Source organism: Panicum virgatum, chromosome 4N, assembly GCF_016808335.1.
Source record: "Panicum virgatum strain AP13 chromosome 4N, P.virgatum_v5, whole genome shotgun sequence".
NCBI classification, from domain to species: domain Eukaryota; kingdom Viridiplantae; phylum Streptophyta; class Magnoliopsida; order Poales; family Poaceae; genus Panicum; species Panicum virgatum.
In genome coordinates, this window is record NC_053148.1 from 1,678,964 (window position 1) to 1,694,861 (window position 15,898).

Here is a 15,898-nt window from a genome sequence, read left to right on the forward strand (position 1 = left end):
AATTTTTTGTCAAAATTATGCTAAGGTATACTCTCTCTGTCATGAAATATAAGGCATTCCAATATTTTTGGAGAGTCAAAGTTTTTCATATTTGATCAAATTTTTAGGGAGAATAATAAAAGTTTATAGCACCAAACAGATATATTATAAAAATATATTTAATGGAGAATCTAATGGTACATATTTAATATCATAAATATTATTATTTTATTATATAAATTTGGTCAAATTTGAAAATTTTTGACTCTTCAAGAATGCTGGAATGTCTTATTTGGTTGGCGCTAGGAATTTTAGCGCTAGAAGAGAATTTTTCCCGCATGAAGGGCTGAATGAAGTTTATTTGTAAAACCTTTTTAGAGATGGGTGTAACTTTTCGTGACGAATCCAATGATGGTAATTAATCGATGATTTGCTACAGTGGTGCTACAGTACCGTCCTTTAATCGCGCAGTCAAACTGTTAATATTCCTAGCATGGGAGTTTTGAAGTTGGTTTTGTAAATTGGTTTTATTTGACACCGTAATTAGCAGTCAAACTGTTACTATTGCTAGCACGAGGAGAAACCAAACCAGGCCCTTATATTTCATGACGGAGGGGGTAGGGCAGTAGCCTCCGAAGAGATAATACACGTGTAGTTGTGTGTCATGTTCACGACGTATTTTTCATGCCACGCAGTCAAAATTATTTGCTTTGAAAGATACGAATACAAATGTAGTTTTGATCTGTGTTTGCTTACAATTCGACATGTTTTCGTCGCATTCCACTAATCACCTGAAGCGACGTCAGAAATGGGTCCATACCGTCAGTGTCTTACTCCCACTCCCGTCGAACGCTAGATTTCCAAGCGAAAACCCTCTCCCATCTAAACCCTCTTCCTCCCTTCCCCACCTCTCCAGCGGATCACTCGCCGCCGCCGGTATCTCACTTGCCTCCCTTCCTCCTCGGATCGAGTTCTTCGCGTGTCCGGATTCCCTGATCCGCTGTGCTGGCAGGACGCCGCCGCCGCCGCCGTGATGCTGTCCCTGTCGAGGGCTCTCGGGAGGCGGCTCTTCTCATCCGCCGCGGCGGTGTCCGAGTCCGCCGCGGCCGCGTCGACGTCGGCGGTGAGGAAGGCGCAGAACCCTCTCGAGGAGTTCTTCGAGGTTGAGCGGAGCACCGAGGAGGACAAGCCCCGTCCCTACTACGGTACCTATTCTCTCCGCGACCTCCGCCGCTTGCGCCTCTGGTTGTTTTGCCGCTCACAGATTCGCTGCGGATAGGTCCGGAGTGTCCGTTGGTTGGTAGTGGTTAGCGGCAGATGGTAGAGCAAACCATCCCATGGATTGCGTTGGAAATTATGATGTTGATTTGAGTGCAATTTTCCCCCTGATGTGAGTTCAGATTATCCAAAACTCATTTGCATATCCACAGCGCTGCATACTCGGCTGTGATTCTACATCTGAATCTCGAGTTGTAAGCCCGATTTAGGATTAGGGTAGTATGTGTGCTTCCATTTATTATTCCTTTGGTGACACTAGACATACACATACCTGAGGATCAAAGTTTCCAAACTTGTGTGTACTGTAGCCAGATGGGCTTTGTTTGCTCTGGAGCCAATTATTGGTGTTGTTGCTTGTGTACATGAAACACTTAACATGTGAGCATATCAGCACGTAACAAAGAGGATTTCTTCAATTGCAATACTGAAATGTCTGTATCCTCTTGCCTTCATACTGCACTACATTTTTCCTTATGGTTGTTTTCGTTTCATAGCTTTAGTATTTTGCATTTATTTCTTCACATTTTTATTGTTTAAACACTATACTTCTCTACAGAGCTTATTGTTGTTCACCTTTTTGTTTCATTAATTGGTAGGTCGTAGTTGGAAGGCTTCTGAATTGCGCCTAAAATCGTGGGATGATCTTCAGAAGCATTGGTATGTTCTTATGAAGGAAAAGAACATGCTTATGACTCAGCGACAGATGCTGCATGCAGAGAACTTGCATTTTCCAAATCCAGAGCGTATTTCCAAGGTATTTGACTGCCGCCGATAGCACAGTTCCTCGTGCAAGTAACTAACAATATATGTGCCCACATTTCTGCACAATCATGTTGATGTCATTTGCAACAATAGTTGAAGGAGCTTTGGTTTTAAACTATGCCGTGCTTTGTAAAATGATAGTTCATAGTTTGTTTAATCTGTTGGTGGGGAGCCATGTCCACAGGCATGCAGTTTTTTGTGTATCAAATATTGTTTTTCTGGCCTTGTCTTCTTGGTTTCTTTGCTTGCTTATCATTTACATTGGGATTTCACTTTCACGAGTTCGCTAGTTATTCGTTATTGTCAGCTCTAACTGTGGGTGCTATGGCTTTACCAATATAAAGCATAGTAAATACTGTTTTCCTATTGATTCTCTCCAGTTACTCCAATACATTTGACTAAATTGAGTAGGTTCTCTTTATATTTTGTGTGCTACTGAATATTCTTGAATCGGGGCATCTAATAGCTGAGCCTTGCATACCTAAATTTTATATGTTAAAAGACAGTGGCTTCATAATAAACTAACAGTTGTATTCTGTTTAGTTCCCAGCATATGTGGATACAGTTCTGAAATCAATTTTATTTGTGGAGTACCATAATTAGAAAAGGGAGGGGGGGGGGGCAAAATCATGGGCATTCTGTGCAAGGTGACCTCTCCATTCAAAAAGAGTTAATACACATTTGAAAAACATACAAAAAAGGAAATCTTATTGTGGGGATAGAGTCTGACATGGCTTCAAATTTAACAATGTACCAGCTAACTTGGAAAGCACTCTCAACCCCCTGCAGTGTTCTTGTTGATGCGCCGTGGATTTCTTCTCATCACTGTAAATTCCAGCATGTGTTTCATCTGCCATGCCCTTTTTTTCTACATCTGCTCTTGAACTTGGCATTTTTGCTTTGCATAATTTCAGGTGAAGAAATCAATGTGCCGGATAAAGCATGTCTTGACTGAGAGGGCCATAGCTGAGCCAGACCCAAGGAGGTCAGCAGAAATGAAGCGGATGATCAACACCCTCTGATTCACTCACATGCTTTCCTGTGGGACTAAGGTTGAAAGGCTAAGTAGCACTTAGAAAGATTTGCTTCGTTGTGTTGTATGTTTATCCTAGAAGACGTGTAAGACCGATCCTTTTTTATGTCCGTGGTATGCCTGCAACACGCCTTGTTGACATTAACATCTGGGTTCCAATAATTGAGCTTTTATGTAATGTGATATTGATACGCATTTCACATTTGTGCCTCATTTTTGCTGTCAATGTGACTGCTCCCTTGAGCAGCAGTCGTAAAGTGTATTCCCTAATTCAATCTTTAGTAGCAATACATAGTTTTCCTGATGAGTGATTCCATGACGAGGATTTCAGTGGTTCAGTCACTTCAGTGGGGACACTGAACGTAGTTTTCTGTTGCAATAATTATAGTGATTATTAGCACTGCAGAAACGGGTTGGCAGTCCCATGAACCATGTTGCTGTCTGACGTCCGGTTGGTAGTTCCGGCGGAATTGGTTGGGGCTACGTATTTCACGAAAAGCATCTCCTCTCAAGCCTCAAACCATTTTGTTCATGCTAATGTTATTTCATACTCATGCTATTTGTGTTGCTCAGAGGCTGCATGGTCAGTTCTTGCTACACTAGAGTCTGTCCAATTGAAGTTTTTCACACTATGCTTCGAGGAAAGTGCCTGTCAATTCAAATGCTCTTTTGAGAGTAGCCATGCCAATTTCCATCCATGGTCTAGTTCCTTTGCTGATGAATCCATGGACGAGGGATTCCATTCCAGCGGTGCCGTCAACTCCATGGAAGTATTGCCCGCGGTTTTCATGCTGGTGCGGTAATCATTGTTGCATTCTGCCTGCCAAGAGGTGTTGCCACTTTTCTTATTTGGATTTTAGAATACCCAACTTGCAAGTATGCTATTAGTCCTACATACCAGTGAGACATGAATGAGGTATGGATTGCCATGTCCAGTGGCATCTATCATGGCACATCCTCTGATCGCATCTCGGGCTAAGGTTCGCCGCATGAAACCAAGTCATCTCGAGCCACCATTACTGACGAGGCATTGGCGTTTGGCACGCCCCTGCTGAATATATTGCTCATGGCCGAGCACCGACCAGAGCGTGAGCTCGATCGAGTTGCTAATGCTTCGTCATGACCTTGCATGCTGCCGTCCGGGCGGCGAATTGGTTGGTCGATCGGCCGCCGGCTTTGAAAACACGCGGCCGTCAAATAAAATGCATGCCTTCATGTCCATCGAACACCATGTGTTTTCAGCCGATCTGTCTTTCAGGTAATTTCAGGCTGGACTCTGAAGGCGTCAAAAGCCGCTGCAGTTTTTCTGGCGGCCGTCGACGAGCTGTTCCGAGTCCAAGGGGTGACGTTGACGCACACGCACCTGCCACCTGGTTCTGGTTGGTTTCCGTCTTTCAGAAGTCCAGGTTCTCAGTTCTCTGAATCCTCGAAAAGTAGTCCAGGTTGGAGTACATTGTAGTAATTTTTTGGAAGACTAACAGAGGTAACGAACTGTGGTACTATGGAAATATCATCTTCACGGCAAATTTTATCTCACGCTATGAATCCATCAACGTATTGATATGAAAAGAGAGAGAGAGAGAGAGAACTTCCAGTTAAACTAGCAATTGATTGGACACGTTTGCTCCGTTTTCGCTTTGACCGGAAGGAGGGCCATCACCACTGCAACAACTGCCATGCCTCACCGATGCTAGCTGGAAGAAGAACAAGACTAGAAGCGGATAAAAACAACAGGTGTCACGGCACAGCGAGTGAGTTACCAACCATCTCCAGAATCTCTGTACTCTTCACCCAGTCCACGTGGCGGCCGGCGCCACGTCTGCTGATGGATCCACAACATTAAACTCTGCCCGGGCTAGGTGGGCAGCCGTGCACACGATCCTGTCAAGGAAGGGTGACACGCCAATGGAAGCCTCGGAACGCAAGCAACCCACCCTGCTGGGGGCCTTGCCATGATGCCCACCCAGGCGGCCATTGGCTGCAACTTGCATGTGAGGCCGGGAGGTGATCGATGCCGTGGGGGCATTCGAGAATCGCGACGGCGTGCGTGTCATTTTCGCCGTGCCAATCAGTCACTCCACACACCCCTCTCGTCTCTAGCCAGTGATGACAGCGATAAAAAACAAACCACACACCCCTCTCGTCTCTAGCCAGTGATGACAGCGATAAAAAACAAACGGAATCACACGCACACCTCACCCCTGCTGCTACGTGCACCCTGCTAGATTGCACTCGTCTAGTGTAGTCCGCCAACACGTGTGGGACACATTATAGAGGACCTCCGCTATCGATGTAGAAAATAAAGACATTGGTTTCGAGTACTAGCTAGATTTATAGGTGCTTAGGGTTCAACAAATATATACCTATTTGGAGAGGCCCCCTCAACGGCTTCTGCTTGAGCTCTAACAAACACTATAGGGATAGGACAGTTTTGTCCTGTAGCTTATGGGAAGGTAGGGCAGCGGCTTAAGATGGAGCACGCGGAGCCACAAAACCCAACTTCGTCTACTCCAGCTCCGGCTCCACCTTTTTGCTGGGAGCCGAAACCCTCCCAAATAAGGCTATTAGATATGGTGTTGCGGATTGTTGCATGCCAAAGAATAAAGGACGGCAAACATTACATGAGTTACGATAAAGAAAATGATGTTGGTTTTCTCTACTTCATACATTTGATTGACATCCTTTATTAAGACACGTATAAGCCGGGTAGAAGTCTTGCTGCACTTTTTAGAAATGAAAAAAAATACTTTCTTTGTTTCCATTCCCATAATAAGATGAAACTGATTGTTCCTATGCATGTAAAACAGCAGTAAAAAGTTTTGCAAACAAATCCTAGATGATTTTTCTTTGTATATGCATACTGTGAGCCCGCTAGCTTGGGTTGCGTTGTCAGTGACCATACCTTGATACGTTGGTGTGGACTGAGCACTTAGCGAGCAGGGGGGGAGCACTGAGTGAACCACACCGATTCCTTTTCCTTGCAAGAATCCAACACCCATGGATAAATATGAAATGTGTTTTGGTGTGTTCAGATTCTTGAGAGATTCTCTCTTCTTACGTAAGGAGGAGATACTAACCCCAGTGCTTGCCTATTCCTTGACAAAATAGTTAGAAGGATGATTAAGCGCAAATACCTCTGCACGATGATGAATTGATGACCATGCCCAGTTTACCTTTCGACCCTCGGTGAAGTTGACATTACGAATTGATTCAGGCATGTCCTGTAGCAGTAAATGGCACCATCGGCAGCAAATTTGACAGGGAATTATTCAGGCTACTTTAATTTATACGCAGCCATTTCCTTTATTATTATTTGTCTCTGGCTCCCTTTGTATCAAAATAATAAGATGCAACATTTAGCTGCTTGCTTACATTTGCACATTGAAACCTCCTGTTGGGTCCACACGATATAAATCTTTGGCCCATGCTGAATAATACAGGTTGCAGTAATAATAATGCGATAGAGAAAACTTTTTTTTTTGCGGATACGGTAGAGCAGATCTATAGTATCTATGTTCAGAGTTCAGACTGGCATGCCTTGTTGTCCTTCAGTTAATTGATGCCAATCCATTAATTACTTATACTTATCTTTTGGCTCTCTTTACCTCAATTATATTAGGAGATACTTATATGCACCACACTACGTTTTTATTTGAAAAAAAGAACTGTCTCCAGTCTCTACGACACCCCACTATGCATGTACTGATGTACACCACATTCATATATGTTGTGGGGTTCTAGGGATACCCACAGCCGGGTGGCGGAGCGCACCCGCCTATTCCCAGTGAGGGAGTACTCGGGGAAGTACTAGGCGATGGGGCTGGATCTACGCTGAGAAAGGGACTCAAGAACACACGATTTAGAGTGGTTCGGGCCGCCGGAGCGTAATACCCTACGTCCACTGGGAGATGTATTGTTCTTGGTGGTGTGTATGAACCTATCCTCTGCTGGCCTTGGCTCTTGCCCAGCCTGAGGTTTTCTAGCGGCGCCCCCCCTTTTATAGATCAAGGGGGAGCGGATACATAGGACGTTGGTGCCCCGACAGGTGGGCCCAACGTGACTGTGGCTACAGTGGTAGCGAATCTTTCCTCCGATATGCACACTGCTGCTCTTCTGACTCAGGGGGGTCTTTTCTTGTCCCGTCAGCTAGGCGCCCGTTGGAGTAGCGTAGCTTGCGGCGTGGCCTGGTGAGGCTATTATGTAGCGTCATAATGAGCGAAGCCGAGCCGTCGTATCCATCTGTCACGGCAGGCTGGCAGATGCGGTATGGGCGGCGCCAGCGGCTTCACTGCCTTGGTAATACGCGATCAATAGTGTCCCCTGGTCAATGGAACGCCTCATCTTCTGTCATATCAATGCAGACGTCCACCAACCGCAATGAATGCAATGGTGGGTGAACGTTAGTAAGGAAACCCAAACGGCCATATCTTGCAGACACGTGGCGTCCCCAGACCACCCCGACGCGGGGTGCCGATTTCTTCCCTTAGTGAGGGGTCCGGTTACTATACAGGGGTCCGGGACCCCATGAGGGGTCCGGGACCCTGCGGGGGTCCGGGACCCTTGGGAGGTCCGGAGCCCCGGCTGCTTGCGCACGAATTCCTGCCTCTTCCGGGACACGTGGTGTCTCCGGACCTTTCCCAACTGTGGAACGGTCCGGGCCGCTGCTGGGAGAACAGGACTTCGGACCGCAGGGGTCCGGCTATTTGGATGTAGTTAAGGATAACTACAAGATCCTTGCCTGGACACAGCAAGAGGGGGTACCCCAGTCCTGGGGTACCGACAGTGGCCCCCGGGCCCACCTCGGGTGAGGTACGAACCCGCAGGTGGGGCCACCATCGTGATGTGTTCCTACGCAAGTTGATTGCGTTGGTGTGCTCATGGAGAGAGCGGGCATCCCGGACCCCTGAGTCCGGTATGCCTGTTGCCAGGTTCAGGTACTAGAGTGCTCTCCATTGGGCGACGAAGGTGTAGGCTTAGGGTACGGAACCAAGCTAAGCGGCTACACAGACTTCGGATCGCTCAGGGAGTAAGCACCACTTCCCGGACCCGGCTCTTGTCGACCGTGGCGAGCGGTCTCCGCCGGAGCGGGCCACCGGAGTGGACTTGGAGCGACCGTGGCGAGCGGTCTCCGCCGGAGCGGGCCACCGGAGTGGACTTGGAGCGACCGTGGCGAGCGATCTCCGCCGGAGCGGGCCACCGGAGTGGACTTGGAGCGACCGTGGCGAGCGGTCTCTGCCGGAGCGGGCCACCGGAGTGGACTTGGAGCGACCGTGGCGAGCGGTCTCCGCCGGAGCGGGCCACCGGAGTGGACTTGGAGCGACCGTGGCGAGCGGTCTCCGCCGGAGCGGGCCACCGGAGTGGACTTGTAGCGACCGTTGCTGACAATCTGATGAAGCATGTTATCAAACCTCATAGTAAGGTGCAAAGAAACCAAGCCTTATACTAGGAGGGAGCCCGGGACCTCTAAGGACAGCAGTCCTGGATACTAGAGTACTTGTAACAGGGTAGTGAAGTACGTAAACTTAGGGTACATTACCAGGCTAAGCTACGCGGAGCTTCTCTACCCCAGGATACAAGCACCACTTCTCCAGAGCAGGTCCTCAGGGGTCCGGACTGCCTTCCAGCTAGAAGGGGTGTCTTCACCTGACCATAAGCTAGCAACTTAACTTGGATTGTTAGCAACAAGGAAAACTCCGTTCAAGAGGAAAGAATAGTTAAACCAAGGCGAATAAATGTAATCAGGGTGGAGCCTAGGTAAAACTGAGAAAGTAAATCTCCTTTATTATTGTGGTTGTCACGGTATACATCAGAGGTCGGGATTACGAGGTCGGACCTCCACCGCTCCGGACTGTTTTTTGCCTGTTTGTGTGATAGGGCCAGAGGTCGGGTTTACAAGGTCGGACCTTGACCGCTCTGGACACACACGTAGGCGCCACGTTATTACAAAGGAGGAATTCTCTTAGTCTTTTCTTAGGAGTAACCTACGGCTGCATGCTATACAGCGTGTTCTTCGGAGGTGAAGGCGCCCTGGACGTGCCTGAACCGCATCATCCAGCATCACCTCGGGAGTTCGGGGGACCCCTCCTTGCCTTAAGAGCTATCACATGCTTACATGGCATGAGACAAATTCTTTGGCTTTGAATGGAAGAGGTCCCCTCCCCCTGCCGTCGCCGTTGCCGATGGAAACCAGAGCCCTTGCGCAGCAGATGGACCGGTGCGACGCGTGGAGAAGTGCGGTCGTTCGCCGGCTTGTCCTTGGTGCTAGCGCCAGGGGCCCCCGCGCGAGGAGGCGGGATCCTGTCTGCAGCAGCACCGAGCAACGCTGAGGTGGATCTCCGGTGCTGGAGACGGCAGGACGACACGGTCCACTTCCTCCGGGATGGCCGTCGGCTCCAAGCTCCATGTTGAGAGGAAGCCTTGAGCCGACACCATGCCACCGCAGAGGAGGTGTGGCCGTTGCTTGAGAGAAAACCTTGAGTCGACATAGGGGCAGCAGCGCCCAGCGGCGCCTCCGCTGTGCGCCGCTACGCCGGCTCCGAGGTGTCGCAGTGGCGACGCACAGCAGGCGTCGCTGTCGTGCGCCGCCGCACCGAGGGCGTTGCCGCACCGGTGCCAAGACAGGTGGAGTGAGTGTGGCCCTGCCTTCCTTCATCTTCTTGTTTGTCGTTGCAGAGGATGAACACGGCCCCAGAAGCCTGAAGATCCAGTCAGCGCCTGTTCTTCCCCACGGACGGCGCCAAAATGTTGTGGGGTTCTAGGGGTACCCACAGCCGGGTGGCGGAGCGCACCCGCCTATTCCCAGTGAGGGAGTACTTGGGGAAGTACTAGGCGATGGGGCTGGATCTACGCTGAGAAAGGGACTCAAGAACACACGATTTAGAGTGGTTCGGGCCGCCGGAGCGTAATACCCTACGTCCACTGGGAGATGTATTGTTCTTGGTGGTGTGTATGAACCTATCCTCTGCTGGCCTTGGCTCTTGCCCAGCCTGAGGTTTTCTAGCGGCGCCCCCCCTTTTATAGATCAAGGGGGATCGGATACATAGGACGTTGGTGCCCCGACAGGTGGGCCCAACGTGACTGTGGCTACAGTGGTAGCGAATCTTTCCTCCGATATGCACACTGCTGCTCTTCTGACTCAGGGGGGTCTTTTCTTGTCCCGTCAGCTAGGCGCCCGTTGGAGTAGCGTAGCTTGCGGCGTGGCCTGGTGAGGCTATTATGTAGCGTCATAATGAGCGAAGCCGAGCCGTCGTATCCATCTGTCACGGCAGGCTGGCAGATGCGGTATGGGCGGCGCCAGCGGCTCCACTGCCTTGATAAGACGCGATCAATAGTGTCCCCTGGTCAATGGAACGCCTCAGTTTCTGTCATATCAATGCAGACGTCCACCAACCGCAATGAATGCAATGGTGGGTGAACGTTAGTAAGGAAACCCAAACGGCCATATCTTGCAGACACGTGGCGTCCCCAGACCACCCCGACGCGGGGTGCCGATTTCTTCCCTTAGTGAGGGGTCCGGTTACAGGGGGTCCGTGACCCCATGAGGGGTCCGGGACCCTGCGGGGGTCCGGGACCCTGCGGGGGTCCGGTCTCCTTGGGAGGTCCGGAGCCCCGGCTGCTTGCGCACGAATTCCTGCCTCTTCCGGGACACGTGGTGTCTCCGGACCTTTCCCAACTGTGGAACGGTCCGGGCCGCTGCTGGGAGAACAGGACTCCGGACCGCAGGGGTCCGGCTGTTTGGATGTAGTTAAGGATAACTACAAGATCCTTGCCTGGACACAGCAAGAGGGGGTACCCCAGTCCTGGGGTACCGACAATATACTTTGTTAAAACAAACCGTTAAAACACTCACGTTTGTGAAATTTAAGCAACCAAACCATATATATTTTTTAATTAATTTATATAGTATGAGATATCAGATATGGATCTAACATCTTAGACCATCTCCAACAGATTACTGATACCCTATATTCAAAATATATTCTCTGTCCATTTCTAATAACCACTTTATGTTTTTGTAATGGTTGTTGCAGTAGACTACCAAAACCCAATCACCAAGAATAGGGTAATAGAGGGAAAATCCCCTTCATTTAGATGAGAGGAAGGAGTGTTTTTATGATTATTAAAAAAATTAGGTAATAAGGATTGGATAGGTAATCTCATGAAGTACCTCCAATAACCAAACCATCAACTTTTTGATATTGAGAAGAGGAATGAGTAATATGTTAAAGACTTACAATATTATTACTAGACCCTACGAGTGGTCGATCACTCGGCACTGTCTCGTGGCTGAGTTAGAAAATCCTCAGAATTACAATTCACTAAACGCTTACCTAATCTCTCCAAAACCAGACGAGTCGCCTGCAAGTTGCGAGATCGCGCCGTACCATTGATTGCCTCTGCCCACAGCCCACTCTACGTCCCATCATCTGCACCACTTCCCTTCTCAGAGTCACATCCAGTCGCTTTTCTCCCTTTTTTTGCATTCTTGTCTATTATAATATTATATTTTAATGGATGCAAACTTGCACAGGGATTTTGTTGCTTATTTTATTATTTTAATCATAAATGAGGGTAGCGCGATGTCACCATGAATTGCATCTCATTTAATTTTACTAGCCAAATATATATGTAAATATTGGAAACACAGTTCACTATATCAACTAAAGACATGTTTGGACGTGATAAGAAGGGCAAAGCACCATTATTTGATAGTTGGAAACAGGTTAAGGAACATAGAATTATTAAGCCTCCATTTGGACAAAAGGTGTGTACTATGCCACTACAAGCACTACTACAAAACAGGTCTTTGTTCCAGGCCATTTATTCCGGCAGCCTTTGGGCCCGGGACAATAGGTGGCTTTTATCCCGGGTCCAACAGCTAGCCAGGCCAGCGGGGGACAGGGGCATTTTGTCCCGGTTGGAGCCACCAACCGGGACAAAAGACTGCGCGGACCTTTTGTCCCGGTTGGAGCCACCTTTGTCCCGGTTGGAGCCACCAACCGGGACCAATGGCTAAGATTCTATCCCGGTTAAAACAACAGCCCGGGACAAAAGGTGATGATCGACCTCTCCCTCTTGATAGTTTCGAAGTCCGTGGCTCCTCTCTGCCACTCATTTCTCTACTTCTCCTCTCTCTACTTTATCCCTCTCTCTGTCTTGCTAGCGCGACCAGCAGGCCGCGAGCTGCCGCCGGCCGCGGAGGCGCGCGAGCCACCGCTGGCACCCGCGGAGCGGGCTGCCGCTGAGCGCACGAGCATGCAGCTGGCCGCTGGCCGCTGCCGGCCATGCAGCGCGCGAGCCACCGCTGGCAGCCGCGGAGCGGGCTGCTGCTGAGCGCACGAGCATGCAGCTGGCCGCGGGCCGCCGCCGGCCATGCCGCGCGCGAGCCACCGCCGCGGTGGAGGGCACCGGCCGCCACGGAGCACGCGGGCCGGCCGCCGCCGCCGCCGACACGAAGCGCGCGGGCCCGCCGCCACCACAAAGCACGAAGCTTACCGCCGCGCAGAGTGGGCCGCCGCCGGCCACTGCGGCGGGAGCGCTCGAGCAGCGGGTCCGTCAGTTTTTTTCTTACTTTTTAGAAATAGAGATGCTTATCGGATTGTATGGATTGTATCTTGTGATGGATTCTTTGAATGATTTGCTGGATCTATTGATTTTGTATGGTCGATTCAATATTTGGTGATTGATTCTTTGAATAATTTGTCGACACTATTGGTAGGGATGCAAGGGGAATGGGAGGGGATGCAAGCCGCGTGGACGGCCTGGCCAAACTCCGGTGGGCGGCGCGGCCAGACCCAGCGAGCGGCGGCGCGGCCAGACCCGGCGAGCGGCGGCGCGTACGGGCTGGCTGATGGAGGCTGATTTTTTTTATTGTTAAAAATTACATTTGTCCCGGTTCTATAGCCGTCGGGATAAAATGTCGGACACATTTATCCCGGACGAGCAGTCCCGGTTGAAAAACCGGGACAAAAGCCCCTCACCAACCGGGACTATATGCACTTTCTGTAGTAGTGAAGGATGGACGAAACTGAATGTGGATGCTCCCTTCGACCAATCTTCAGGAGAAGCAAACATAGGAATCACGGTCAGAGATCATTCTGGGAAGATGCTGCTGTCAGCTTGGAAGCATGGCATTCGTTGTGTATCGGTGGAGGATGCTGAAGCTGTGGCCTGCCTTGAAGGGGTTCAGTTATCAAATGAATGGATCAAGAAACCAACTGTAATCGAATCTGACTGTCATAATGTGGTAAAGTCCCTGCTTTCCAATGCTGAAAACAGAGCTAGCTTCTCCAACATTGTGAAAGAAATAAAGTTTGGTATGTTTGCAATTCCAGAGGTAAAAGTGTGCAAAATTGCAATAAGGTAGCCCATGAGTTAGCCCAGTTAGCAAAATGACGTACGCATTCGACGGTTTGGAGAGATAATCTCCTTCCTGCGTTCATGAGCTTGTAAGCATTGATTGTAACCTTTATCAAATTAATGAAATAAACTCCTTCTAAAAAATAATAAAGATATGCTTGGATAGGATAAAGTTGAGTGCTAAACTTTAGCATCTATTAGCACTCATGCTTCTGCTACAATTTTATTAAGTCTTGGTTAAAGTTTAGCTCATCCTATTAGCACTCCTTTTTTTAATGGAGTAGTGCTAAATTTTAGTACTTTTGAATAGTGAATGTCCGAATTACACCCTCGAACTATTGGATAAGCCTAATTTTCAACCTTCAACTATAAAACTGGGTAACATAAGCCATCCAACTATCAAAATCGGGCAAATTTGGACCTTGGGGTGGTCTCCAATGTGGTTTTATATTTTTTAAAAATAAAAATTCTAGTTAGATCTAAAAAATCAAATCAAATTTATTTTAAATTAGAAAAATATAAAACTAGTATCAAAATTTTTCTAAAAATGTGATCTATCTATTATTGCTCTATTTGAAGCTTAGTTATTCAAAAAATAATAGACATAACTACAAGAAACCAAATATTATAAAAATAAAAAAATTGATCTAAATTACTAAAATATATCATGCCAATAGGTAGATTACATTTTTAGAAAACTTTTGATACCCATTTCATATTTTTATCTAAAATAAATTAGTTATGAAATTTTTAGTTTAAATTTGAATATTTTAATTCTCACAAAATACAAAACCGCATTGGAAACTACCCCAAGGTCCAAATTTATACGGTTTTGACAGTTGGATGGCCTATGTTATCCGGTTTTGTAGTTTAAGGTTGAAAATCGGACTTATGCGATAGTTCGTGAATGTAAACCAGACTTTTTCCTTTTAAATATTAGCACTTGAATCCAAACATCCCTAACTTCTATAGAAATGGTGCCATATGTTTTCTAAAACGGAGAAAAGAAGTTGGAACGATAAGTGGCAGAGCTAGCAAAAATTCCAAGGGGGGCCGGAAGATCAAGGGAAGGCGAGTGATAGCCATGACCGTGACGGCGATGGCACTGGCATGCGGTAACATCCCTGCCTCTGAGACCCTCCAGCTCCCCGTCCCCAGGGCCTTCTTCAATTTGCGGCTCCTACTGAAACAGCTATGGCTGTAGTTTTTTAATGAAGTTAATCCCTGCCTCTGAGACCCTCCAGCTCCCCGTCCCCAGGGCCTTCTTCAATTTGCGGCTCCTACTGAAACAGCTATGGCTGCAGTTTTTTAATGAAGTTAAAGCTGAAGCTATTTAAAAAAATGTTTGCTAAAAATGCTTTCAATCGTTTATGATCACGGTAGCCGCAAAAGCTACAATTTTGTTTTGCTTCAGTCGCGTAGGCAAAGACATTTTACGTCTTATTCACGGTTCCCATAATGAAACTATTTTAAAAATGACATTTTGACAGTGGTGAAGCCGGTGAGGAAGCTATGCCAAACATACTATCAGAACGTTACTTTTTGCTTGCTTGTAGTTGTTGTCTCTTGAGCTATCTGATAAACTTTAATTGAAAGTGCAACGTGAGCTACTAGATATTAGATTTGCTGTAAAACTTCTTATCTAATTATTTGCTGCAAAGAAGGGAGATTAAATTTTTTTCCCACCGTTAAGGGGTGCCGTGGCCCCTACTAGCCCCCCTTCCCCCGGCTCCGCCGTCACGATGAGGTTAGTCAATACTCCAACTGAAAGCAAATGCGTACCATTTTGCTTGCACGTGTTTGTCTCGCAGCCCTCCCCTGCAGAAAATTAAAAGGAGACAAGAGAGAAAGGACGTGTTGGTTGTACTGCCGAGATCGAGGGATCTTAATTAGGCAATGGCTAATTAGCTGCAATGCTGATATGATCATATGAATTGATGCAGAGTTAGTTGTTATACCAGACCGTGTGAGTTAATAATGAATTCTAAGGGTAACCTTACTGAATTGAACCGAACCAAGCCACACATCTTATCGGAGATGTTTTTACTGCTATGCTTCTCCTTGTCCTTTGTCCCCCACTCTAATTTTTTTTTCGAATACGCAGAAGAACTGCGCATTATTGTATTAAGAAGAGAATAAAAATTGGTTTACAACCCGCGGAGCAAAAAGCTCACGGAACACATTAGACACTAACCTAGTGCTAAGACGAAGCAAACAAAGTCCTATAGAGCCAACCCTCAACAGACTACTCGCACTTAATACAACCCAAGTGGTGCTCTAGCATCACGGGCACATCACTCGAGAGTGAAGCCCATGGTCAAAGAGTTGCGAAGCGCTGATAGGTCTCTCACACCCCACTCTAATTTTTGAAGAGACGTTCATGTCAAGTTAACCCAATTGGTACCGCACGCATAATCAACAAGTCCTCAAGGGTGTTTGTGCAAAAATAGACCACCCCTGATTAATACACTAATGCCCAGCAGCTAT

The 15,898-nt window shown here is 47.8% G+C and overlaps 1 protein-coding gene and 1 long non-coding RNA gene across 5 annotated transcripts; both read left to right on the forward strand.

Annotated features, from left to right (window-relative positions):
* The first annotated feature begins 819 nt into the window (after nucleotides 1-819).
* Nucleotides 820-3,301, forward strand: LOC120670830 (39S ribosomal protein L47, mitochondrial-like). 4 transcript variants are annotated; one of them, XM_039950997.1, is made up of 5 exons: nucleotides 820-917; nucleotides 995-1,184; nucleotides 1,854-2,011; nucleotides 2,777-2,846; nucleotides 2,934-3,301. In XM_039950997.1, exons 2-5 carry the CDS (start codon nucleotides 1,013-1,015, stop codon nucleotides 2,972-2,974), a joined length of 441 nt encoding a protein of 146 aa, XP_039806931.1. In that variant the 5' UTR covers nucleotides 820-917; nucleotides 995-1,012; the 3' UTR covers nucleotides 2,975-3,301. The 4 variants fall into 4 exon arrangements, with proteins under 4 accessions (XP_039806931.1, XP_039806933.1, XP_039806932.1 ...); XM_039950998.1 differs by having other exon boundaries at nucleotides 822-915; nucleotides 992-1,184; XM_039950999.1 differs by lacking the exon at nucleotides 2,777-2,846.
* An 8,862-nt stretch (nucleotides 3,302-12,163) lies between these two features.
* On the forward strand, nucleotides 12,164-13,576 carry LOC120670175. Its single transcript, XR_005673088.1, has 2 exons — nucleotides 12,164-12,602; nucleotides 12,771-13,576. It is a non-coding gene; the product is annotated as an uncharacterized LOC120670175 (long non-coding RNA).
* The last annotated feature ends 2,322 nt before the right edge of the window (nucleotides 13,577-15,898 follow it).

What these genes read in the sequence shown, in the direction of transcription:
- LOC120670830 (XM_039950997.1), top strand. Translation starts at nt 1,013, where the DNA reads ATGCTGTCCCTGTCGAGGGCTCTCGGGAGGCGGCTCTTCTCATCCGCC. An exon ending in CAAGCCCCGTCCCTACTACG is followed by an intron (nt 1,185 to 1,853) that starts GTACCTATTCTC and finishes ATTAATTGGTAG; the next exon opens with GTCGTAGTTGGAAGGCTTCT. An exon ending in ATCCAGAGCGTATTTCCAAG is followed by an intron (nt 2,012 to 2,776) that starts GTATTTGACTGC and finishes ACAATGTACCAG; the next exon opens with CTAACTTGGAAAGCACTCTC.